Source organism: Erythrolamprus reginae, chromosome 3, assembly GCF_031021105.1.
Source record: "Erythrolamprus reginae isolate rEryReg1 chromosome 3, rEryReg1.hap1, whole genome shotgun sequence".
NCBI lineage: Eukaryota > Metazoa > Chordata > Lepidosauria > Squamata > Dipsadidae > Erythrolamprus > Erythrolamprus reginae.
Window position 1 is genome coordinate 8,263,487 of NC_091952.1, and position 26,186 is coordinate 8,289,672.

Genomic DNA, 26,186 nt, shown 5'->3' on the forward strand with positions numbered 1-26,186 from the left:
ATCAATCAAATCAATCAAATCAATCAAATCAATCAAATCAATCAAATCAATCAAACCAATCAAACCAATCAAACCAATCAAACCAATCAATCAAATCAATCAAATCAATCAAATCAACCAGTCAACCAGTCAACCAGTCAACCAATCAATCAACCAACCAACCAATCAACCAACCAACAAACAACGGGCAAAGGGGGAATCCAAAGCAGTATAGGATCACCTGCTTAAGCAGTAGGTTGGACTAGAAGACTTCCAGGGTCCCTTCCAACCGTATTAGTCTGTTATCTTCTGTTAACTGAATATGTTAAAAGCTGGAATAATACTTTTAAAAAGTTCAATAACAGAGCATTAACTTTCTGGGTTGAGGGAAATAAAGGCTGTGTTAAATCCAGGAACCATTGAGTTGAGCAAGTATCCTTGCCAGTCTAAAAACTCTAAGTGGAACCTTCCAACTTTGTCACTCTTTCAGATCAAAAGCACGCAGCTAGAAATAAATCAGAACAAATCAAAGTTTCTCAAAACAGGCAAAGTCATGAGATCCAATAATTCCTGGATTGTTTGCGAACTGGTGTAAACTTTTTCATCCTGTTGAATTAAGTCTGTAGTATTGGATTTTACTATCACTCTCTTAAGACATCATACTTTTTTAATCAGGTCTGAAAACTGATAACATCGTGAATTATTGTTTCCTAAAAGCATATTTCTAATTTCTCTCCCATTTTATTTATTTATTGATTGATTGATTGATTGATTGATTGATTGATTGATTGATTGATTGGATTTGTATGCCGCCCCTCTCTGCTATACACATTCTCCCTTTATACTTTATACTACGTGTTTATAAATGCCTTCTACTCCAAGGGGGTGGGGGAGAGAATTTGAACACAAACAGTATCCGCAGCCACAATTACCAATTTGCTCACAAAATAATTCAAAATGATTCTTTCTTCATATTCTATTCTACAATTATAATAAAATACTGGGATTGGATTATTGAGTGCAGCTCGGAATCTGATAAATCCAATGACACTCTGAACATGAGGCAACTGATAATTTGTTTTATTTCTGATCCGAAGGCAAAAATGGGCGACTTTTTATCTCCCACAGAGTGGGCCTTCTTTAGGTCCCACAGAGTGGGCCTTCTCCAGGTCCCGTCAACTAAGCAATGTCGGTTGGCGGGCCCCAGGGGAAGAGGCTTCTCTGTGGCGGCCCCGACCCTCTGAAACCAACTCCCCCCGGAGATTAGAACTGCCCCTACTCTCCTTGCCTTTCGTAAGCTCCTTAAGACCCACCTGTGTCGTCAGGCATGGGGGAACTGAGACATCTCCCCCGGGCATATACAATTTATGAATCGTATGTGTGTATGTATGTGTGTTTAGAAAATGGGGTTTTTAAAATGTTTTTAGTAGAAATTTAGATTTGTTATAAATTGTTTTTCACTTTGTTGTGAGCCGCCCCGAGTCTGCGGAGAGGGGCGACATACAAATCTAAATAAATAAATAAATAAATAAATAAATAAATAAATAAATGAATGAATGAATGAATGAATGAATGAATGAATAAATAAATAAATAAATATACAGTAGTTTTACACAGCTTACACTGATTGTCATAGTGTTAGAAAAATCAGTATTTCAATATCATATAGGAACATTATATCACAGTGATGACGAACCTTTTTTTCCCTCGCTTGCTGAAAGAGTGTGCGTGCGCACTATTGCACATGTGTGAATGCCCACACCCATAATTCATTGCCTGGGGAGGGCAAAAAGAGCTTCCCATCCCCCACCCAAAGCTGAAAACACCCTCCCGGAGCCACTGTGTGAGCCAAAATTCAGCTGGCCGGCACACACGTGCACATTGGACCTAAGCTAGGGCAAATGCTTTCATGCCAGCAAATATGGCACCCGTGCCATAGGTTCGCCATCACAAAGAAGAAGGAGTCAACCTATTCTCCAAAGCACCTGAGGGTAGAACAAGAAGCAAAGGGTGGAAGCCGAACAAGGAGAGAAGCAACTTAGAACTAAGGAGAAATTTCATGACAGTTAGAACAATTAATCAGTGGAACCGCTTTCCTCCGGAGGTTGTAAATGCTCCAACGCTGGAAGATTTTAAGAAGATGTTAGATAAATATCTGTCTGAAGTAGTGTAGGGTTTCCTTCCTAAGAAGGGGGTTGGACTAGAAGACCTCTAAGGTCCCTTCCAACTCTGTTGTTGTTGTTGTTGTTGTTGTTGTTGTTGTTGTTGTTATCATTTCATATCCATTAGTTCATGCAAACATTATGATTTTCTCAGCGCTCCGAAAACAAAGGACTTTCAGAAGGGGAAAAGAATACATTTTCTGGCCTATAGTCCAGAGCTTTGTTAGGGGGTGCTATCTCACATTAGGTTGCTCAGAATACACATTTTAAGTTACAAGCGAGCAGCTTTGAGTTCCTACTTGGACGGTGGGGGCACGGCGTTCCAGTAGCGAAAATGGAGCACATGAGCAGCTCCGGATGACCGGCGGGTGGGCACAGGTGCCCGATCAAGATTTTGCTTCTGCGCATGCGCAGGAAGCAAAGTCTTGCGAAAGGACGCACGGGTGCACAAGATTTTGGCGATTTTCGGTGATTTTTTTGCAAAAAACCCTACTGAAATCTTGCAAGTGCATGCGTCCTCTTGCGAAATTTTGTTCCCTTGCACATGCGTGTGTGCCAGGGTCGGGGAGCTCTGCGGGAAGCTCACCAGTAGTAGCAGTAAGTGGAATCCACCCCTGCAAGCAAGGCTATTTGGCCTAGACTAGAGGCAATTGGATAGGATAGGATAGGATAGGATAGGATAGGATAGGATAGGATAGGATAGGATAGGAATTGGAATGGAATGGAATGGAATACTATACAATACAATACAATACAATACAATACAATACAATATATCATTATCATTATCATTATCATTATCATTATCATTATCATTATCATTATCATTATCATTATCATTATCATTATCATTATCATTATCATTATCATTATCATTATCATTATCATTATCATTATCATTATCATTATCATTATCATTATCATTATCATTATCATCAATTGCATTTGTATTCCGCTCACTCCAAAAGGACTCTGAGCGGCGAACAATAGTTTGTTTGTTTGTTTGTTTGTTTGTTTGTTTGTTTGTTTGTTTGTTTGTTTGTTTATTTATTTATTTATTTATTTATTTATTTAATTGCATTTGTATGCCGCCCCGTATGTAAAAAACAACATACAATACAATACAATGCAATACAATACAATACAATACAATTTTATTGGCTAAGGGTAATTGGGCACATCTTTGCAGTTGTCACATTAGGTTACAATGGAGCTCAGCTGAGGAGGCAATCCAAAGTCGAGCTGGGCGCACTCTGTGTGTATATGCTCTAATCCGTTCATCCTTTTAGCCATTTAACCCTTTCTCTTTACTTCAGGCCTATGTGTTTTGTGAAGCAGCTCGAGGTGCCTCAGTATGGAAGTTACAGGCCCAACATGGTACCTTCCACGCCAAGGGCCAACTTGGCCAAGGAGCTGGAGAAGTACTCCAAAGTCACCTTCGATTATGCAAGTTTCGACGCTCAGGTTTTTGGCAAACGCATGCTTGCCCCAAAGATTCAGTCTTGCGAAACCTCACCTAAAGCCTTTAAATGTAAGTTGGGTCTGCATATGGAGGGTCATTGGGGGAAAATGAATTTGTGGGGAGTTTTGGGGTTATTTATTTATTTATGGTCTATTCCAGTGAAGGCGAATCTTTTTGGCACTTTTGCATGCACAACTGCCCTTCTCTGGTGGGCCGACCTCTGAGAATATTTTCTCTGTGAGACGGCCTCGATTGAATCAAGATCGCTCCTTTTATTGTATTTCACTTTTCCTGACATGTGGTACAGAATAACCAATCCGCGAACGCCACATACATTAAGCCATCCCCCAACTACCATTCACTCATGCAACCTCCTCCTGACTTCCCTATAGATGATTAACAGAAGCTCCATTCATTGCCTTTTCCTGGATTGTGTGCTTATTGGTGATTAGCAAAGGAATGAGAGTAAGGCATATATTTCCTTATATGGAAGTTAGCTGTACATTATCTTCATGCTGTATATCAAGTTAATTGTTTTCCACGTGGTCATGGATTCTGCAGCTTGCTTACTCAGCCTGGACTTTGCTGCCTTTCCATAGAGGAAGAATAAGGTTTATACAGCACCCATTAGGCTAAAACATCACCCTTCAGCAATATTCTATCCCAATGCTCAGTGCCTATAAACCTATGATTACAACACACATGCGATCATCTGGGCTGCAATCAGGAAGAGGAGTGGCCCAGAGGGACATGCGCGCACCCAAAAAATTAATTTCCAGGCCAGCAAATCTTCTGGTTACTGCCACGCATGCGCACATGCTGATCAGCTGGCCAGCGCAAGGCTTGCCCTGGAAAATGAAAGAGCCACAGGCACAAAGGCCAACTGATCATCACATGCGCATGTGCACCAGAAACCCAAAAGAGAAACAACTGATGCCCTGCATGCCAGGTGACATGGCTCCGCGTGCCATTTCGAGCACACTTGCCATAGGTTCGTCATCACGCGTTTATTCAATTACACCAATATACATCAGTGGATATTCTTGTCTAAGGCAAGACTAGAACTCACAGTCCCCTGGTGATTGGTCCAAAGTCACCCAGCTGAGTTTCCTGTCTAGGGTGGGACTAGAACTCACAGTCTCCTGGTGATTGGTCCAAAGTCACCCAGCTGAGTTTCCTGTCTAGGGTGGGACTAGAACTCACAGTCCCCTGGTGATTGGTCCAAAGTCACCCAGCTGAGTTTCCTGTCTAGGGTGGGACTAGAACTCACAGTCTCCTGGTGATTGGCTCAAAGTCACCCAGCTGAGTTTCCTGTCTAGGGTGGGACTAGAACTCACAGTCTCCTGGTGATTGGCCCAAAGTCACCCAGCTGAGTTTCCTGTCTAGGGTGGGACTAGAACTCACAGTCTCCTGGTGATTGGCCCAAAGTCACCCAGCTGAGTTTCCTGTCTAGGGTGGGACTAGAACTCACAGTCTCCTGGTGATTGGCCCAAAGTCACCCAGCTGAGTTTCCTGTCTAGGGTGGGACTAGCACTCACAGTCTCCTGGTGATTGGTCCAAAGTCACCCAGCTGAGTTTCCTGTCTAGGGTGGGACTAGAACTCACAGTCTCCTGGTGATTGGCCCAAAGTCACCCAGCTGAGTTTCTTGTCTAAGGCGGGACTAGAACTCACAGTCTCCTGGTGATTGGCCCAAAGTCACCCAGCTGAGTTTCCTGTCTAGGGTGGGACTAGCACTCACAGTCTCCTGGTGATTGGTCCAAAGTCACCCAGCTGAGTTTCCTGTCTAGGGTGGGACTAGAACTCACAGTCTCCTGGTGATTGGCCCAAAGTCACCCAGCTGAGTTTCCTGTCTAAGGCGGGACTAGCACTCACAGTCTCCTGGTAATTGGCCCAAAGTCACCCAGCTGATTTTATTGTCTAAGGTGGGACTAGAACTCACAGTCTCCTGGTGATTGGCCCAAAGTCACCCAGCTGACTTAAATGTCTAAGGTGGGACTAGAACTCACAGTCCCCTGGTGATTGGCCCAAAGTCACCCAGCTGACTTTCTTGTCTAAGGCGGGACTAGAACTCACAGTCCCCTGGTGATTGGTCCAAAGTTCACCCAGCTGACTTTCTTGTCTAAGGCGGGACTAGAACTCACAGTCTCCTGGTGATTGGCCCAAAATCACCCAGCTGAGTTTCCTGTCTAGGGTGGGACTAGAACTCACAGTCCCCTGGTGATTGGTCCAAAGTCACCCACCTGACTTTCTTGTCTATGGCAGGACTAGAACTCACAGTCACCTGGTGATTGGCCCAAAGTCACCTAGCAGACTTTCTTCTTTAAGGGGGGGACTGTATAGAACTCACAAACATCCAGCTGGGTTTTATGCCTAAGGTAGAACTAGAACTCACAGTGTCCCACTTTCTATCCTGGTGCTTTAACTAGTCAACCAAACCAGCTTCCTGTTGTAGGAGAAATAGAGGAGGGAGCCTTTAACATGAATTATGGGAGGAAAAAATAGAGGAGGGAGTGAGAAATGAACATACTGTATTTTAAAAGAGGGTGGAAATGTCGGTGCATCTTATACACCAAATACGGCAATTTTTGGCCTCCCAAAACCCTTCTCCCGCATCCCATTTTGCAAAAAATGGGGTGTTTTGCCTTCCCCCAGCTCCCAGGAGCACCCTGCAGACTTCCCAAACCCTCTGCACATCCAATTTTTGTGAAAACAGGCCATTTTTTGCAAAAATTGGGATGTTTTTGCCTTTCCCCAGTCCCCAGGATCATTGTGCAGACTTCCCAGACCCTCTGCATGCCCTGTTTTTTTTTCAAAAACAGGTGAAAAATGGATACATTTTTGTGAAAAATGGGGTGTGCAGAGAGGTTTGGAGGTTTGCAGAATACTTCTGGGGTCCGGGAAGCACAAAAACCCTTTTATTCCTTACTTACCACTTTGAAATCTTGGTGAGACTTCTACACCGGTGCGTCTTATAGTCTGAAAAATACAGTAAATGCCTGAAAAGCCCAACGCCATCCATAGCTCTCTGCCTCTCTTGCTCCCTTTTTGCAGGCAAACCTTTTCCAAAGGTTTCCACTTCCCCCAGCCACAGCCCTTCCAGCAGTTACGTCAAGAATGCTTCGTCTTCGTCCACAGGCTTCGACTACTCCCATGACGCCGAAGCTGCCCACATGGCCGCCACGGCCATTTTGAACCTCTCCACCCGTTGTTGGGAAATGCCTGAAAACCTTAGCACGAAGCAGCAGGATCTTTCCAGCAAGGTGAGTAAGGCAAGAGGGAGCCAGCCCCACGGATCGATGTATTCGACTAACAGAAGGTCAACAAACAGCTTCCAATCTATCATAAACCTCAGAGAGGGTCCGCAACTTGGGCGTCCTCCTCGATCCACAGCTGATTTTGGACCATCATCTTTCGGCTGTAGCAAGGGGGGCGTTTGCCCAGGTCCGCCTGGTGCACCAGTTGCAGCCCTATTTGGACAGGGAGTCTCTGCTCACAGTCACTCATGCCTTTATCACCTCGAGGTTTGACTACTGCAATGCTCTCTACATGGGGCTACCTTTGAAGAGCATTCGGAAACTACAAATTGTGCAAAATACAGCCGCGCAAGCAGTCACGGGCTTGTCCAGACACTTGCATATTTCTCCAACACTCTGCAGTCTGCATTGGTTGCTAATTGGTTTCCGGAATCAATTTAAAGTGTTGGTGATGACTTATAAAGCCCTACGATTTAGCTTTACTAGATAAATGGTCAAAGCAATTGAAACTGCAGTTTAATGTTTCCAAATGTGAAATAATGCACTTGGGGAAAAGGAATCCTCAATCTGAGTATTGCATTGGCAGTTCTGTATTAGCAAAAACTTCAGAAGAGAAGGATTTAGGGGTAGTGATTTCTGACAGTCTCAAAATGGGTGAGCAGTGTTTGTCGGGCAGTAGGAAAAGCAAGTAGGATGCTTGGCTGCATAGGTAGAGGTATAACAAGCAGGAAGAGGGAGATTGTGATCCCCTTATATAGAGCGCTGGTGAGACCACATTTGGAATACTGTGTTCAGTTCTGGAGACCTCACCTACAAAAAGATATTGACAAAATTGAACGGGTCCAAAGACGGGCTACAAGAATGGTGGAAGGTCTTAAGCATAAAACGTATCAGGAAAGACTTCATGAACTCAATCTGGAGGACAGAAGGAAAAGGGGAGAAATAATCAAAACATTTAAATATGTTAAAGGGTTAAATAAGGTTCAGGAGGGAAGTGTTTTTAACAGGAAAGTGAACACAAGAACAAGGGGATACAATCTGAAGTTAGTTGGGGGGAAGATCAAAAGCAACGTGAGAAAATATTATTTCACTGAAAGAGTAGTAGATCCTTGGAACAAACTTCCAGCAGATGTGGTTGGTAAATCCACAGTAACTGAATTTAAACATGCCTGGGATGAACCTATATCCATTGTAAGATAAAATACAGGAAATAGTATAAGGGCAGACTAGATGGACCAGGAGGTCTTTCTCTGCCGTCAATCTTCTATGTTTCTATGTTTCTACATGGCATCGGACCAGATTACTTATGGGACTGCCTTCTGCCGCATGAATCCCAGCGACCAGTTAGGTCCCACACAGTCGGCCTAATGATATTATTTAGTTGGGTAATGAAACATCTGCAGGAAACCCACCAGTAATGGGCTGCTGCCCCCACAGGGAGGGAAGGGCACACAGTCGGGATAATAAGTTTATGCACTATTTATTGAATACTTAATAGGGTTTTTTTATTGTCCTTCCTTCTCTAGTACCTTATTATGATCCTTAATTACTTTTAAAATAGGAAATAATTAAATAGTAATGTTTTTATCCATAAACACTTTATTCATTTTAATCATTCTCTAGAACTGAACTTTTATAGCAATTAAAGAAAATTGAGCTGCTTGCCTCATCTGTTATCCTACTGAACCTTGTGGCGTCAGTACAAAACCTTAAAATGTTGCTGGGCTCCAGTGAAGGGCTACCAAAAGTTTTACTACCACACTGTGGATGGGGCTTACAATGTCGTTTGGCGGGACCCAGGGGAAGAGCCTTCTCTGTGGCGGCCCCGGCCCTTTGGAACCAACTCCCCCCAGAGATTAGAATTGCCCCCACCCTCCTTGCCCTTCGTAAGCTTCTTAAAACCCACCTCTGCCGTCAGGCATGGGGGAACTGAGATATTCTTTCCCCCTAAGCCTTACAATTTACGCATGGTATGTTTGTATGTATGTTTGGTTTTATAATAAGGGTTTTTTTAGTTGTTTAGTATTGGATTGTTACATGCTGTTTTTTATCACTGTTGTTAGCCGCCCCGAGTCTGCGGAGAGGGGCGGCATACAAATCCAATTAATAATAATAATAATAATAATAATAATAATAATAATAATAATCTGCATTTTCTTTCAACATCTTTCAGTGCAAATTGGATCCTCTGGGGTGGAGCTCCATTTTCTCTTCCCCACTGCATTACCCCCTGTCCGGGCAGCAGCCCACCCCTGCTAGGCTCCTCAACAAATGTTGTTGTTGCTATCCTTTGTCCTTTTTGTGGCTATTCAAATAATGTGACTTCATCAACTGAAAAAGAGTCCAAGCACCTATTTGAAAATTTACCTTGGTCAGTAAGCCACTCCCACCCAATCACATGATCTTTAAGCCACCCCCAGTCACATGATTGTCAAGCCACTCCCACCTGGTCACATGGCTGGCTAGCCACTCCTACCCAGTCACATGACCATCAAGCCGCACCCACCCAATAAACCACGCCCACAGCGTGGTAGTAAAAAAAAAATTAAAATATATTTTATTGGTTTTGCACATAAGGTTACATAAAACCAACATAAAACAGTGCACAGTGCATGTGCCCATCACCCGACTGACAATAACCATCACCACCACCACCAATTGCAGGGGGTTCAAATATTTACTAGATTATGTTCTTTTCTTTTTTTTCCCTTAGCTCTAATTTGCATTTGTTTACTATTCAAAGAGTGATTGGAGTTTATTTTTCACATTTTTGTCACAAATTCTACTCAACATATATTCTTTCACCTTATTCCATCGTACCATCAGCTTCTCCAATTTATTTTCATCAAACTTGTTTAATCTTATTTCCATGATTTCAAAATGAATGTGATCAACCGTGTACCAATACCAGTTCTGTAATGTCCATTTTATAGACTCTTTCCAACCCAATACCACTACCGCTTGAGCGCTTTCCAATGCTGCAGGTTTTTTTCCTTAAAATCTCTTAGTTCTCTTTGTTTAATTAATATCGCTATTTCTTTTGTAATTATCCAGTTAATGTTTAACATTTTATTTATTTCGTTCTGCACTTCCTTCCAAAATTTCTGAACTTCAAAACACTGCCAGAACATATGCATGAAAATTCCTTTCCTTTGGCAACCATGCCAACAATTACCTTTCCCCTGGAAATTTTTGCAGCCCTTCACTGAAAACCTCAGAGAGCTCTTCATTTCAACCCTGAGCTTCAAATATTTCCTTTCAGCCAAGTTGTTTCTCTCATGTTCACTCAGAATTGCAATGTGACCAATTTGTTCTCGCGGTTTCCACCTTTCAGTCCATGGACATCGAAGTGGATGAAAACGGGACTCTCGACTTAAGCATGAACAAGCACCGCAAACGTGACAACGCCTTCCCCAGCAGCAGCAGCTGCAGCAGTAGCCCCAGCATCAAATATCCCGACCTGTCCCAGCGCCAAAACTGCACCAGTGCCACGAGCAGCACCATGACCTCACCCCAGTCCAGCCACACCTCTCGCCAGGATGAGTGGGACGGGCCCATCGACTACACCAAACCAAATCGGCAACGAGAAGAGGAACTGGAGGAGGTAAAGGGAGTGGGGAGTTGCAAGGTGGGTCAGACTAGATGGCCATTGAGGCCCTTTCCATCTCTATCATTCTGTAAGTCTCCTGAATGAGAAGGGGGTCAGACTAGATGGCCACTGAGGTCCCTTCCATCTTTATCGTTCTGTAAGTCTCCTGAATGAGAAGGGGGTCAGACTAGATGGCCACTGAGGTCCCTTCCATCTTTATCATTCTGTAAGTCTCCTGAATGAGAAGGGAGTCAGACTAGATGGCCACTGAGGTCCCTTCCCTCTCTATCATTCTGTGAGTCTCCTTAATGAGAAAGTGAGTCAGACTAAATGGCCACTGAGTTCCCTTTCATCTCTATCATTCTGTAAGTCTCCTGAATGAGAAAGTGGGTCAGACTAGATGGCCACTGAGTTCCCTTTCCTCTCTATCATTCTGTGAGTCTCCTGAATGAGAAAGTGGGTCAGACTAGATGGCCACTGAGTTCCCTTTCCTCTCTATCATTCTGTAAGTCTCCTGAATGAGAAGGTAGGTCAGGTCAGACTAGATGGCCACCAAGGTCCCTTCCCTCTCTATCATTCTGTAAGTCTCCTGAATGAGAAGGGGGTCAGACTAGATGGCCACCGAGGTCCCTTCCCTCTCTATCATTCAATGTGTGTGTTTGTGTATGAAAGAGCAAACTGTCCCATTCTTTCCTTCCAAAAGTAGCATTTTGTAACAACCGTTCTGATTGGATGGTGACGAAGTGTCCCATGTGGCCAAAAGGCTGTGGCTGAATTTGGATTTTTGTGGCCAAAGGGCTGGGGCCAAGAGCTAGGGGCCTTTGGGCGAGGGAGTGAAGGCAGCGGCCGATCAGCTGCTGCGGAGGAAAGAGCTTCATCCAACTGGCGGAGGCAAAAAGTCCCATTCCCGCTACTCTGACGTTATTTTGTTTCTTAGGGTGGGCAGAAGACTCAGCACCGTGTTAAGGAGTGTGTAGAGTGATCTCTGAGTTGTCAAAGATACACATACACAATGTGGAGTTCTAGCAGATATCCATCCGATAGCCTAAGGGCAGTGCTTCCCAACCTTGGCAACTTGAAGATATTTGGACTTCAACTCCCAGAATTCCCCAGCCAGCAAACGCTGGCTGGGGAATTCTGGGAGTTGAAGTCCAAATATCTTCAAGTTGCCAAGGTTGGGAAACACTGGCCTAGGGATACGAGTAATGGTTTAGTAATACAATCCAGATACATTAAGTGTATAAAATATTATTTATTTGGCAAATATCAAATATCAAGAACAGTCCTAGTCATACACGTTTAAATCAGACAATAACTCTCAATACTTATACAATACAGATTTAGGGGTAGTGATTTCTGACAGTCTCAAAATGGGTGAACAGTGTGGACAGGCAGTAGGAAAAGCAAATAGAATGCTTGGCTGCATAGCTAATAATAATAATTTATTATTGTATGCAGCCCCTATCCAAAGACTCCGAGGTATAACAAGGAGGAAGAGGGAGATTGTGACCCTGCTGTATAGAGTGCTGGTGAGACCCCATTTGGAATAATACTGTGTTCAGTTCTGGAGATCTCACCTACAAAAAGATATGGATAAAACTGAATGCGTCCAAAGGCGGGCTACAAAAATGGGGGAAGGTCTTAAGTATAAAACTTATCAGGAAAGACTTCATGAACTCAATCTGTATAGTCTGGAGGACAGAAGGGAAAGAGGGGACATGAACACTTAAATATGTTAAAGGGTTAAATAAAGTTCAGGAGGGAAGTGTTTTTAATAGGAAAGTAAACACAAGAACAAGGGAACACAATCTAAGGTTATTTGGGGGAAAGATCAGAAGCAACGTGAGAAAATATTGCTTTACTGGAAGAGTAGTAGATGCTTGGAACAAACTTCCAGCAGACGTGGTTGGTAAATCCACTGTAGCTGAATTTAAACATGCCTGGGATAAACATATACCCATCCTAAGATAAAATACAAGAAATAATATAAGGGCAGACTAGATGGACCAACCTTTCCTCGTACGTCTTGGTTTCCAGTCCCTTTACCATTGTGGTTGCTCTCTTCTGCACTTTCTCTAGAGTTTCAATGTCTTTTTTATAGTGTGGGGACCAAAATTGTAAGCAGTTCTCCAGGTGTGATCTACCTAGCACATTATAGAGTGATATTAGTTCCTCCTTAGTCATGGAGTGTATCCCTCTGTTGATGCAGTTCAAGATTGTGTTGGCTTTTTTAGCCGCCGCTGCACATTGCTGCCGTATATTTGGTATCTTTCACACTCGCAAATTGCAAACGACCAGCTCTTTGCAAGGAGTATAAATCCTTCCATTCTCCACCAACCATCCATTCATTCATTTAGTCAAACAAGTATAGTATTACAGTACATATTAACATAACATAACATAACTAGAATGTAGTAAAAGAAAGGATAATAATAATAATAATAATAATAATAATAATAATAATAATAATAATAATAATAATTTATTAGATTTGTATGCCGCCTCTTTCCGAAGACTTGGAATAGGACAGGGACATTAGGCACAAAAGCACACTTATGCATGCCCCTTACAGACCTCTAAAAAAAGGGGAGAGGTCTATTATAGATAACGTAAGGTTGAAGATTTTGGGGTTGGGGGAAGCAACAACAGAGTCAGGTAATGAGTTCCAGGCAGTGACCACTCTATTGCTGAAATCGTATTTTCTGCAGTCAGGTTTGGAGCGATTTACATTCAGTTTGTATCTATTACGTGCTCTTGTGTTGTTGTTGTTAAAGGTGAAATAGTCACTGACAGGGAGTACATTATGATGTATGATTTTATGAACAACAGTTAAATCAGTTCGGAGACGACGTAGTTGTAAATTTTCTAGATGTAGTATTTGAAGCCTGGAGGAGTAGGGTAATTTGTTACCTGAGGAGGAGTGGAGGACTCTTCTTGTGAAGTCAGAGATGAAGAGGTTTTCTTGCTAGAGAAGGGAAATGTCTTTAAAAAAAACCCCAGTTGCCTTTTGGGGGGGGGAAACCATGTTTGGGACATGGATGACTGAGAATCTCCATAGATATAGTGTTGTGGTTCAGCCTGAGGCTGCTCAGGGACCGGCTGCATCTCTGCTGGCTCCATGCCCGGAGGAGGATGACAGCGTAGAGGAGGGGGCTGAACAGTCGGACGCGGGAGAGGAGAGTCAGGAAGGGGATGAAGGAGAACAGCATGAGAGCCCCGGGGGGGGGGGGCTCTCCCCAGCCAGTAGCTTGGAGTCATTAGGTGATGACGCACAAGCTGTCATTGACATGAGACAGAGATGTTCAGAGCAACGAAAGGAGCAGTTAAAGAAATATTATCACCATTGAATTAGAAACAGCTGGGTTTGGGTGTGGTCCTCATCAGCAGGGTTTAAAAGGCAGGCAAGCCCTTGAAGCCATGTGGAGTGTTATCAATTGGAGTTGCGGTGACCTGCTTTGATTCTCGGCGTCTCGGATCTTGGCTTGTGGCCTCGCAGTCTGGAAGACTCGTGGGAGTCGTATGTTTGCTATCTACAGCTTCGTCTTGGCAGCAAGAATCCTGTATATCTTTGAAGTTCCAGCGTTTTCCTGTTTGTAAGGACATTTTCTGTTACCTGTGTTTTCTTTGAATTCTATAAACTGCCTTTGCCTTTTACCGGTGTGTGTGGCTTATCTTTTTGGGTTGGTTTTAGCTTCCGGAGGGACCCAGACAGAACAGATGTAGTGGTGTGGCTGGTTTTACAAAGTTACCTCTACTCCCTCCAGAATATTTTCTGGGTTTGCTTTTTTGCAGTCAGAGCCCAACGCCCGTTCATTCGCCTCCTCGGAAGCCGACGAACAAGACGTCCCAGAAGAAAACTTTGAAGAAAGGAAATATCCGGGGGAAATCACCTTAACCAACTTCAAGCTGAAGTTCCTTTCCAAGGAAATCAAGAAAGAGTTACTCACGTGAGTCTGCCCGAGACAGGACAAGTTCTCATCATTTTTTTTAAACTTTATTTCCAAACTTAAAATGCAAAAAAAAAAAAAAGAGTAAACATTTTAGAAAGGCAAAAAGGGAACAAAAATTTAACAGGAAGCGAAGAAAAGGGAGGAAAGACAAAAAATAGCAACAACACAACATTTACATCTGTTAAAGGGTTAAATAAGGTTCAAGAGGGAAGTGTTTTCAATAGGAAAGTGATAACAAGAACAAGGGGGCACAATCTGAAGTTAGTTGGGGGAAAGATCAGAAGAAATGTGAGAAAATATTATTTGACTGAAAGAGTAGTAGATGCTTGGAACAAACTTCCAGCAGACGTGGTTGGTAAATCCACAGTAACTGAATTTAAACATGTCTGAGATAAACATACCGGTATATCCATTCTAAGATAAAATACAGGAAATAGTATAAGGGCAGACTAGATGGACCAGGAGGTCTTTTTCTGCCGTCAATCTTCTATGTTTCTATGTTTCTAACACAAAACCAGAAAAGAACATGCATAAAAACAGAAAATAATACAGGTAATCCTTGACTTACGTCCACAATTGAGCCCAACATTTATGTTGCTAAGGGAGACACTTGTCAAGTGACACTTGTTCCCTTTTTATGTCCGTTCCTGCCATTGTTGTTTAGTGAGTGACTGCTGTTGTTAAGTGAGTAACCCAGTTGTCAAGTGAATCTGGCTTCTCCACTGACTTTGCTGGTCAGAAAAATCACAAAAGGGGATCACATGACCCCAGGACACTGCAACCCATCTTAAGTATGAATCAGTTGCCAAGCATCTGAATTTTGATCCTGTGACCCTGAAGGTGTGGCAACAGTTATGAGAAAAATGGTTAGAATTCTCCCTTTCTTCCATAACTCGAAATGTTCACTAAAGGAACTGTTGTAAGTCAAGGACTATCTGTACATATAATTTACAGAATATAGAATTACAGAGTTGGAAGGGACCTTGGAGGTCTTCTAGCCCAACCCCCTTGCCTAGGCAGGAAAACTTACACCACTTCAGACAAATAGTAGGTCTCGAACTAGGTCACTTTAAGACTTGTGGACTTTAACTCCCAGCAAACAACCAGCTGGGGAATTCTGGGAGTTGAAGTCCACAAGTCTTAAAGTGGCCAAGGTTGGAGGCCCCTGATATGTGGCATTAAAAAATATTTCACATATAAAAATCTATTATCAATCAACTAATTTGACCTCCCATCTCTCTGCTGTAGTATAAAGCAGTTAACAGGTGATCCCAAAACAAAGGGAGATTCAACAGTAACCGTTTGATTTGTTATTGTCAATAAATATTTTTATTGAGTATAAATATTTTTAAAAACTTTTAAAACATTGAAATACAAACAGCACAAACAACACATTAATAAATGTAAATACACATAACAACTTTCATAACATTTCTATGATAAACTGCTTGTTGATAAGTTTCCCTTTATATATCATTAAGTTAAACTGTATTTCTTTTACCATTTTTATCTTTCAATTTTCTTAATTATTAGTTCATATATATTATTTGAAACAGCTTCTAATCTACCATAAATCTACTGCAATAGACACACACACACAATCTCTAGCTTGCTTTCATTTGTATTCCTGTGTTTTATCAGGCGGTAGACTGTAGTGGGATTCAAATTTTTTTACTACCGGTTTAGTGGGCATGGCTTGGTGTGGCTTGGTGGACATGGCTTGGTGGCGTGGCAAGGGAAAGATACTGCAAAATCTCCATTCCCTCCCCACTCCAGGGGAAGGTTACTGCAAAATCCCCATTTCCTCCCATCAGTTGGGACTCAGGAGCCAGGGAATAGATGGGGCTGGTGCCAGTGGTGGTATTTACCAGTTCTCCAAACTACTCAAAATTTCCACTACCAGTTCTGCAGAACTACTCAAAATTTCCACTACCAGTTCTGCAGAACTACTCAAAATTTCCACTACCAGTTCTGCAGAACTACTCAAAATTTCCACTACCAGTTCTCCAAACTACTCAAAATTTCCACTACCAGTTCTGCAGAACTACTAAAAATTTCCACTACCGATTCTCCAGAACTGGTGAAACTCCTTTCTGGTGGACTCCATCCAAGAGATCCTTGCCACCATTGGCTTCTGTGATGCAATTCTATGGAAGAAGAGATAACTTTTCTGGATGAATCCGGGAGGGAGTCTTTAAGACATTGAAAGTGCAAACGTCATGTTAAAAAGTATGATTTCACAGAAAGAACGGTGGAAATTTGAAACCAACTTCCAGGGGAGGTGGTGGGTTGGTCATCAGTAATGGAGTTTAAGCATGCTTAGGATAAACACGTTCATTGTCCGGCAAAAATTATAAAATAAAAAAAAGATATACAGTAATTTAAAAATAATTTAAAAATAATAAACAAATCTATCAAAATGGACTAGCACTGATGATATTACCTAGTTGGGTAATGAAATGTCTGAAAGAAAACAACCAAGCTCAGAGAGCACCAAGGACCCTGGTTGTCTTCCTCTTTGTCTTCCTCCTTCTTTTTCTCCTCCTCCTCTCCACAATCCCCACTCTCTTCTAGCATTGATGATGTTGCATAGCTGGGTAATGAAACATCTTGCATTTGCAAGAAATCAATCATGCTCAGAGAGCATTACAAGGACTCCTCTTATATTAAAAAGAAAACAAAACAAAACTCGAAAGGCAGATTCCATGAATCGCTAATCACTTATTTTTTCTGCCGTCTATTTTTCTGCATTAAAAATCCCACCCAGGATTCATTCATATTTCACACAGGAAGGAATTTATTTAACCCAAAAGCTGTTGATATGAAGAGCCATTCCATATGGTCTCTTGAACCTTTGCCACGATTTAAGAACGGGCGGCAGGGTGAGAACGGGGAAGCCAAACCACCCCAATCTGGTAGAAGCGGTGATCAATGCATTTTATTTACATCCGTGCCGGAGTGTTTGAGGATGCGGTGGGAGCAGGAAAACAGATTTACCGCTAAACAGATTGCCTCGCTTCCTTGTTTGCACATTTTCACTTTATTCCCTGAAAGCTATGGCTTTTGGAAATGTCCCACCGTCTTCATAATATCCTTTGTGAGCAGTATTTCTCCTTTCCCTGTGATGCTAGAAGGTGGAGGGGGTGGGGAAAAGGATGAACCATTATCTGTGGCTATCAAATTCCCAAGGTTTGCCCAGTCTTTGAAATTCAATATTAGGAGGTGTGATTTTTTTTTTCCCCAAATGGAAAAGGTGTGTTTGTGCGTACATCACGCATGCAATTTATTTTTATTTTTTTTATTTATTTTGTCCAATACACAATGAGGGTTTTAGTGGGTATTATCTATATACACATAGTAAAAACCATGATGAAGGTTATAGAGGAGATACTCATAGTAAAATATAACTAAGAAATAATAGAAAAGAAGATATAGTAATAGAACATATCAATGAAAGAATAGAAGAAGAGATATAGGAAAAGAAGAAAGGTATAGGAGATATAAGCCCTTCATGGCACCGGACCAGATTATCTCCGGGACCACCTTCTGCTGCACGAATCCCAGCGACCACTTAGGTCCCACAGAGTGGGTCTTCTCCGGGTCCCGTCAACTAAACAATGCCGCTTGGCGGGACCCAGGGGAAGAGCCTTCTCTGTGGCGGCCCTGGCCCTCTGGAACCAACTCCCCCCAGAGATTAGAATTAACCCCACCCTCCTTACTTTTTGTAAGCTACTTAAAACCCACCTCTGCCGCCAGGCATGGGGGAATTGAGATACTCTTTCCCCCTAGGCCGTTACAATTTTATGCATGGTATGTCTGTATGTCTGTTTGGTTTTTATTATAATGGGTTTTTAATTGTTTTTAGTATTGGATTATTATTATATGCTGTCTTATTATTGCTGTTAGCCGCCCCTAGTCTTCGGAGAGGGGCGGCATACAAATCCAATAAATAAATAAATATAGGAGAGCAATAGGACAGGGGACGGAAGGCACTCTAGTGCACTTGTACTCGCAATGGATGTGACATGTCTATCGAAATAAATACACAACAAATGGCAAGGCAAAAATCATGAGCCAGGTTTTTTTCTTTTAACTCCTAACAATGTTGAAAAGCATAAGAGTTTTATATTTGCAGGAACGCTTTTATCGGCAATGTTTCCCTGTGGCTGTATATCCTCTTAAAAACCGATCTTTTTTCCTTCAAAATCTACTCCAGTCGTCTGGCCTCTCACCTTCTAATATTCTAGGGAAGCTAGAATATAAAATTCATTTAGTGGATTTAGCTCCTTAGCTACAATATTAAGGGAGTCGATACGATTCCCACCTTTCAAATTAAAAAAGTTGGCCAGCCTGAGAGAGAAACCATGGTACAAGACTCAAGATACATTCAAATCTTTTTGGAACAATTATTTCGTTTAAAGGAGATTTCCAGTGGTGATCTCACAGGCAGATTTCATAGCAGAAGAGCTAAAGGGAATTTGTCTTTGGTGCACATTCCCTCAGTGTGCATAAAAGAAAATACACATTTGTCAAGAGCCGGGGTGGCGCAGCAGGTAGAGTGCTGTACTGCAGGCCACTGAAGCTGACTGTAGATCTGAAGGTCAGTGGTTCAAATCTCATCACCGGCTCAAGGTTGACTCAGCCTTCCATCCTTCCGAGGTGGGTAAAATGAGGACCCGGATTGTGGGGGCAATAGACTGGCTCTGTTAAAAAGTGCTATTGCTAACATGTTGTAAGCCGCCCTGAGTCTAAGGAGAAGGGCGGCATAAAAATTGAATAAGTAAGTAAGTAAGTAAGTAAGTAAGTAAGTAAGTAAGTAAGTAAGTAAGTAAGTAATTAAGTAATTAAGGAAGGAAGGAAGGAAGGAAGGAAGGAAGAAAAGGAAGGAAGGAAGGAAGGAAAGTAAGTAAAGGAAGGAAGGAAAGTAAGTAAAGGAAGGAAGGAAAGTAAGTAAGTAAGTAAGGAAAGTAAATAAGTAAGTAAGGAAAGGAAGGAAGGAAGGAAGGAAGGAAGGAAGGAAGGAAGGAAGGAAGGAAATCAATCAATCAATCAATCAATCAATGAATCTTGAGGTGCAACACAACAGAATATAAAATTGCTGCTCATTAGATGCCTAATGTAGCTTTAAAACAGGCGTCTCCAACCTTGGTAACTTTAAGACTTGTGGACTTCAATTGCCAGAATTCCTTGACCAGCTTTGCTGGGAGTTGAAGCCAGTGAAGGGCTACCAAAATTTTTACTACCACACTGTAGCCGTAGTTTATGCAGGACGCCTCGCACTTTCTTTCAACGTCTTTCAGTGCAAATTGGAGCTCCATTTTCGCTACCCCACTGCGTTCCACTCCATCCGGGCAGTAGTCCACCCCTGGTTGAAGCCCATGATTCTTGAAGCTGCCAAGCTTGGAGACCCCTGCTCTAGCACCCCAAAGAAGGTGATTGGACACCTAAAATCCTCCCCCCCAAAACTCTTTGATAATTTCCCCCTTCCTCAAATTTCTACGACAAAAAAGAGAGAGAGAGACAATATCGTCTCTTTCCCCACCCCACCCCTATTTTTTAGATTTATTTATTTATTTTTCACATATGCACAAATCTTACTGGTTTCTTTATATTTTTTGGCCACTCACGGTTTCTTTTCCCCATAATTATTTTCGTTCAGTTGCCCAACCCCAGGCTGTGATGGGAGCGGACACATCACGGGAAATTATGCTTCTCACCGCAGGTTAGTTGACCTTACCTACCCTTACTCTCTTTTTCGGATTGTGACCGTCTCTTCTTTTTTCTTTTTTTTAAATCTTTTCTATTATTATTATTTTTTTGAAATGATAAGTGTGAATTCTATGGTTCTATTCCAGGGATGGGCAACTATAGCCATTTTGTGACCGATGGACTTCAACTCCCAGAATTCCCCCTTCGTGGTCGTGACACTCAGGAACTCTGGGAGTTGCGGTCCACCGGTGATAACGTTGTTCTAATTGCTCACCCTTCTTCTATTCCCTCCTCCCCTTGCTTTGATCTTCCCAACTTTTTTTTTCTTTTTTTTTTTAGCTTACCCAAATATTCCATCTCTTCTTTTTCAGCCTTTCTGGTTGTCCTCTTGCTGACAAGAGTCTCAGAAACCTCATGGCTGCCCACTCTGCTGACCTCAAGTATGTTTGCGCTCAACTCTGTTTCTTTATTCCTCCCCCCACCCCTCCTATTCCTCTCGCTTCTTATTCTCTCTGGTTTGCAATTTCCCTTTAAAGTCAAAATCTGCCTGGGAGCTGACTTTCAAGACCGATTCGCGACAGGTACAGGTAGTCTTTGACCTACAACCTTTCATTTAGCAATCAAAGTGACCACAGTGGTGGGGGCTGATGACCATGATCAAAATTCGGACACTTGGCAAGTGATTCACATTTATGACATTTCCATGTCATGGGGAATCACGCCATCCCGTTTTGCAACTTTCTTATAAACAATGAGCCGCAAAATGGCTAGAGTGCAGCCCTGCAGGCTACTTCAGCTATCTGCTAGCTGTAGTTCAGCGGTTCAAATCTCACCACTGGCTCAAGGTTGACTCAGCCTTCCGTCCTTCCGAGGTGGGTAAAATGAGGACCCAAATTTTTTTTGGGGGGGGGGCGGGGCATAGGATGACTCTGTAAACTGCTTAGAGAAGGCTGTAAAAGCACTATGAAGCGGTATATAAATCTAAATCAGTGATGGCGAACCTATGGCACGGGTGCCACAGGTGGCACGCAGTCATATCTGCTGGCACGTGAGTCGGTTCCCTATCTCAGCTCCAACACACATGTGTGCTGGCCAGCTGATTTTTGACTTGCACAGAGGCTATGGGAGGGCATTTTTGGCTTCCAGAGAGTCTCTGGGGGATGGTTTTTACCCTCCCCGAATTTTGGAAGCCTGGGAAAGGCAAAACATGATTGATTGATTGATTGGATTGGATTGGATTGGATTGGATTTGTATGCCGCCCCTCTCCATAGACAGTAGTAAAACAGCATATGACAATCCAATATTAAAACAGTTAAAACATGAGCCTACTAGGCCCACCAGAAGTTGGGATACAGGCCGTTTTTGGCCTCCAAAAAGCCTTCAGGGGGCAGGGGAAGCTGTTTTTGCCTCCCAAAGCATTGAATTATGGGTGTGGGCACTCGTGCGTACGCGACAGCGTACCCACACTTTCTTTTGGCACCTGAGAAAAAAAAGGTTCGCCATCACTGGTCTAAATGCTATTTCTATAAAATCAATTAGATTCGCTTAACAACTAGGTTGATCACTTATCAGCTGCAGTGATTCACTTACCGACCGTGGCAAGGAAGGTCCGTAAAAAGGGGCAGCGCTCCTTCACAGCGGCCTCACTTAGCCATGGATGTTTTGCAGTCCATTGTGGTTGTAAGTCAAAAGACTAACTGTATTGGATTGGGAAGGGACACAGGCGTTTGATGACAGCAGGGAAAATGTATACAGAAATTTGTATACAGAAATTATCGTGATTATAAATATATATCTGTATTTGAATCTCAGGCAGATTTTGATTGACCATCCTTGACTTATGCAACCCTATTTTCCCCCAAAACCTCTTGAATGATTTTCTAGTTAAATAATGCAATATCAGCAGTCATTCTTTTGCCTAATAGCACTGGTTTTGTCAGCAGAGTTGATAATTTATGGACCACAACCGATCATCATCTTTTAATGACCCCTTAATCCTTTGGGGTGGAATCTGGGCAATTGAATGGAGCTGAGTGTTTACCGCCCGGATACCTTTCCTGTCACCAGTGCAGAGTTATAGTCCACAGATATATTCTCTTCGGGCCCAGAGAGAGAAATATCTGCCTCTACCTAGGATCAAACTCACAGCCTCCTGATTGTGAGGCAAAAGAACCACCTCTAGGCCACCGCACCACTAATATGGACCACAAGCTATGAAGACGGCAGAGACGCACCGACGCATCCCCTTTTGCAACCTTCTGACGAAACAAAGTCAAAGATTCACTTAACAACCCGCTTCCTAACTTAACAACTGCAGTGATTCACTTAACAACGGTGGCAAGAAATGTTGTAAAATGGAGCAAAACTTGACTTAACAACTTTCTCACTTAGCAACATCCTTGTAGGGCTCAATTGTAGTCGTAAGTTCAAGACTGTCTGTATTATCCAGCTACTTGGATTAAGCAGCAAAACACTTCAAACCAACAAGAAAAGAAACCCAGTTGACGTAATTCAACTTCCAGATATCTCTTGTCAACCAGTTGCATCATGAAACATCTGCAATAGAACAACCAAGCTCAGAGAGCATGGGAAGGACATCACAAATGGAATGTTGTGCATAGACGGGACTTTTGATCAACTCATTTATTTACGGAGAGGGGTGGCATGCAAATCCAATAAATTATTATTATTATTATTATTTATTTATTTGTTTGTTTGTTTTTTGTTTTTTTGTTTGTTTGTTTGTTTGTTTGTTTGTTTATTTATTTGACTTTTATGCCGCCCCTCTCCAAGGACTTAGGGCGGCTTACAACATATAATGGAACAATATATAACGTCCTTAATCCAATTAATTAATTTATAATCTAAAAGACCCCCAGAAAACCCCCAGAAAAAGACAATCATTCCAATTCGGTCAACTTACTCTCAACATTCATCGGCCAGGGAACTAGAGTCTAGAGGCCCCAAGCCTGGTAAAATAAATGAGTTTTCAGACTCTTACGGAAGGCAAGGAGGGTGGGGGCAGTATGAATCTCTGGGGGGAGCTGATTCCAGAGGGCCAGATCCCCACAGGGAAAGCTCTTCCCCTGGGCCCCGACATTGTTTAATTGACAGGACCTGGAGAAGGCCAACTCTGTGGGACCTGACCGGTTGCTGGGATTCATGCGGCAGAAGGCGGTCATGTTCTGTTGTACATCACATTTCCCCAAACACTATTCATTCCTGCACCATTCCTATTAACCATTGGTTAACCAAGCTGTGAGATATAAAAGTTTTCATACCCTTTGAATTGCCCTAATCAAGATCTTCCTTCACCAGGAGAGTGGAATCCATCAACTTATAAACAGTTCATTTAGTGACGGTTGGAAGTTACAATACCACTGCAGGGGGGAAGTGACTTATGACCCTATTTTACACATAACAACCATCCAGTCTTTCAGTCTCAACAAATACAGATACAGATTACTAGCATTATAGCATTTAGACTTACAGTATATACTGCTTCACAGTGCTTTGCAGCCCTCTCTAAGCGGCTTACAGAATCAGCCTATTGCCCCCAACAATCTGCGTCCTCATTTTACCCACCTTGGAAGGACGGAAGGCTGAGTCAACCTGGAGCCTACTGAGATTCGATTTGCCAAACTGCTGGCGACCTGCGATCAGCAGAAGTAGCTTGTACTACTGCATTCTAACCACATAAGAACCTAAGAAGAGCCCTGCTGAATCAGGCCAAAGCCCATCGAGTCCAGCATTCTGTGTCACACAGTGGCCCACCAATTGTCCATGGGGATCTTGAGTAGAAAGAGAAGGCAAGACCCTCCCTTTCCCTTGACCCTCAACAAATTGTACTCAATGGAATCCTGCCTGCCTCAACCAACATAGAGGCGGCACATGGACATCCATTTCAATAACCATCGATACACTTGACATCCTTGAATCTGTCTAATCCTGCCTCGAAACTATCCAGGCTGACAGCTGTCACGACCTCTTCTGGAAGTGAATTCCATAAACCAACAACCCTATGGGTGAAGAAATATTTCCCTTGATTTGTCCTCACTTTCTTACCTATCAGCTATAGGGAGGGCCACCTTGTCCTAGTAATGAGCCGGGGTGGCGCAGCAGGTAGAGTGCTGTACTGCAGGCCACTGAAGCTGACTTGTAGATCTGAAGGTCAGCTGTTCAAATCTCATCACCGGCTCAAGGTTGACTCAGCCTTCCATCCTTCCGAGGTGGGTAAAATGAGGGCCCAGATTGTGGGGGCAATAGCTTAGCTCTGTTAAAAAAAAGTGCTATTGCTAACATGTTGTAAGCCGCCCTGAGTCTAAGGAGAAGGGCGGCATAAAAATCGAATAAATAAATAAATAAATTGTGTGATAGAGAAAATAATTTTTCTCTATCCACCTTTTCTATCCCATGCATGATTTTATATACTTAAACCACTGCGCCACCAAGGCTCTTACCAAGGCACCAACTTAACAGAGTAGGAAGGGACCTTATAGGTCATCTAGTCCAACTGCCCCCCCTGACCAAGCAGCCCCTGCACTATTTTTGACAGATGTCAGTCCAGTCTCTTCTTGAAAGCTTCCATTGAACCACTGCAACATCCCCCATGGTCACATGATCGGAAATTCAGACACTTTGGCAAATGGTTCCTATTTATGACGGTTGCAATGTCCGACGCGGTCCCCTTGTGTGACCTTCCGACCAGCCAAGTCAACGGGGAAGCCAAATTAACTTAACAGCTGCTTTTTCACCTTAACAACGGCTGTGATTCGCTTAACAAATGTGGCAAAGAAAAATGTGGTCGCAAAATGGGGCCAAACTCGCTTAATTAAGTGGCTCAGCAATTTTGGGCTCAGTTGTGGTAGCAAGTCGAGGATTTACCTATAATCATTATCTGGAAGCTGTGAGGTGTCTTAATAAGGTGCTAATTACACTAGCAAAGTTGTGAATTATTGTTATGCAAGGCTTTCTAAGATCATTATTTTTTCAAGATTCGCAATGCCAAAACGAGGTGGAGTTTAGTTCCCGCACTTAGGGAGAACATCAGGTTGTTGTGTGGAAAATATAATTATCTTCGAGAGGCCTGTCCCTTTTAATGTTCTTTGATTCTGAATGAGCTTTTGCAACACTTGTGAAGTGGTAACTATCTTTATTTACACTTCCAGTGGATATATTCCCACATTGTTAGCACGATGCGCTATCCTTTGCATCGTTGTGTCATTTTTAAAAAAATCTACAGGTAGTTCTTGACTTACAATAGTTCATTTAGTGACCATTCAATTCAATTGCCTTCATGGCACCGGACCAGATTATCTCAGGGACCGTCTTCTGCTGCAAGAATCCCAGCGATCAGTTAGGTCCCACAGAGTGGGTCTTCTCCACGTCCCGTCAACTAAACAATGCCGCTTGGCGGGACCCAGGGGAAGAGCCTTCTCTGTGGCGGCCCTGGCAACTCCCCCCAGAGATTAGAATTGCCCCCACCCTCCTTGCCTTTCGTAAGCTACTTAAAACCCACCTCTGCCATCAGGCATGGGGGAATTGAGATACTCTTTCCCCCTAGGCCTTTACAATTTTATGCATGGTATGTCTGTATGTATGTTTGGTTTTTATATTAATGGGTTTTTAATCGTTTTTAGTATTGGATTATTTTGTATACTGTTTTATTATTGTTGTTAGCCGCCCCGAGTCTCCGGAGAGGGGCGGCATACAAATCCAATAAATCAAATCAATCAATAAATCAAATCAAATTCATAGTAACAACGGCACTGAAAAAAGTGACTTATGACCAATCCCCACACTTATGACCATTGCAGTATCCTGATTGTGTCTTGTGATTTAATATTCAGATGCTTGACATCTGACTCATATTTATGATGGTTGCAGTGTCCAAAGAGTCATATGATAATTAGTGTTGAGGCGAACCGAACTTGCAAAGTTCGGCATGCCGAACCTAAACCTGAACTTTTTAAAAAGTTTGGGTTCGGCGTTCGCTCGAACACCACGAAGCGCCGCTGCCTGGGAGGAGAGTGGGTGAAGGGAAACCGCCCTTCTCCAGTGGGCTAAGGCCTCTAGGAAG

General features: G+C 42.7%; 1 protein-coding gene across 1 annotated transcript in view; it reads left to right on the plus strand.

Annotated features, from left to right (window-relative positions):
• The window catches only part of MYT1 (myelin transcription factor 1), a 128,615-nt gene that overhangs the window by 65,244 nt on the left and 37,185 nt on the right, over positions 1–26,186 (plus strand). The window contains 7 exon segments of the mRNA XM_070744282.1: positions 3,458–3,672; positions 6,656–6,864; positions 10,193–10,462; positions 14,240–14,418; positions 15,387–15,413; positions 20,057–20,119; positions 20,478–20,546. Of these exon segments, the coding sequence (XP_070600383.1) occupies positions 3,458–3,672; positions 6,656–6,864; positions 10,193–10,462; positions 14,240–14,418; positions 15,387–15,413; positions 20,057–20,119; positions 20,478–20,546 (1,032 nt within the window).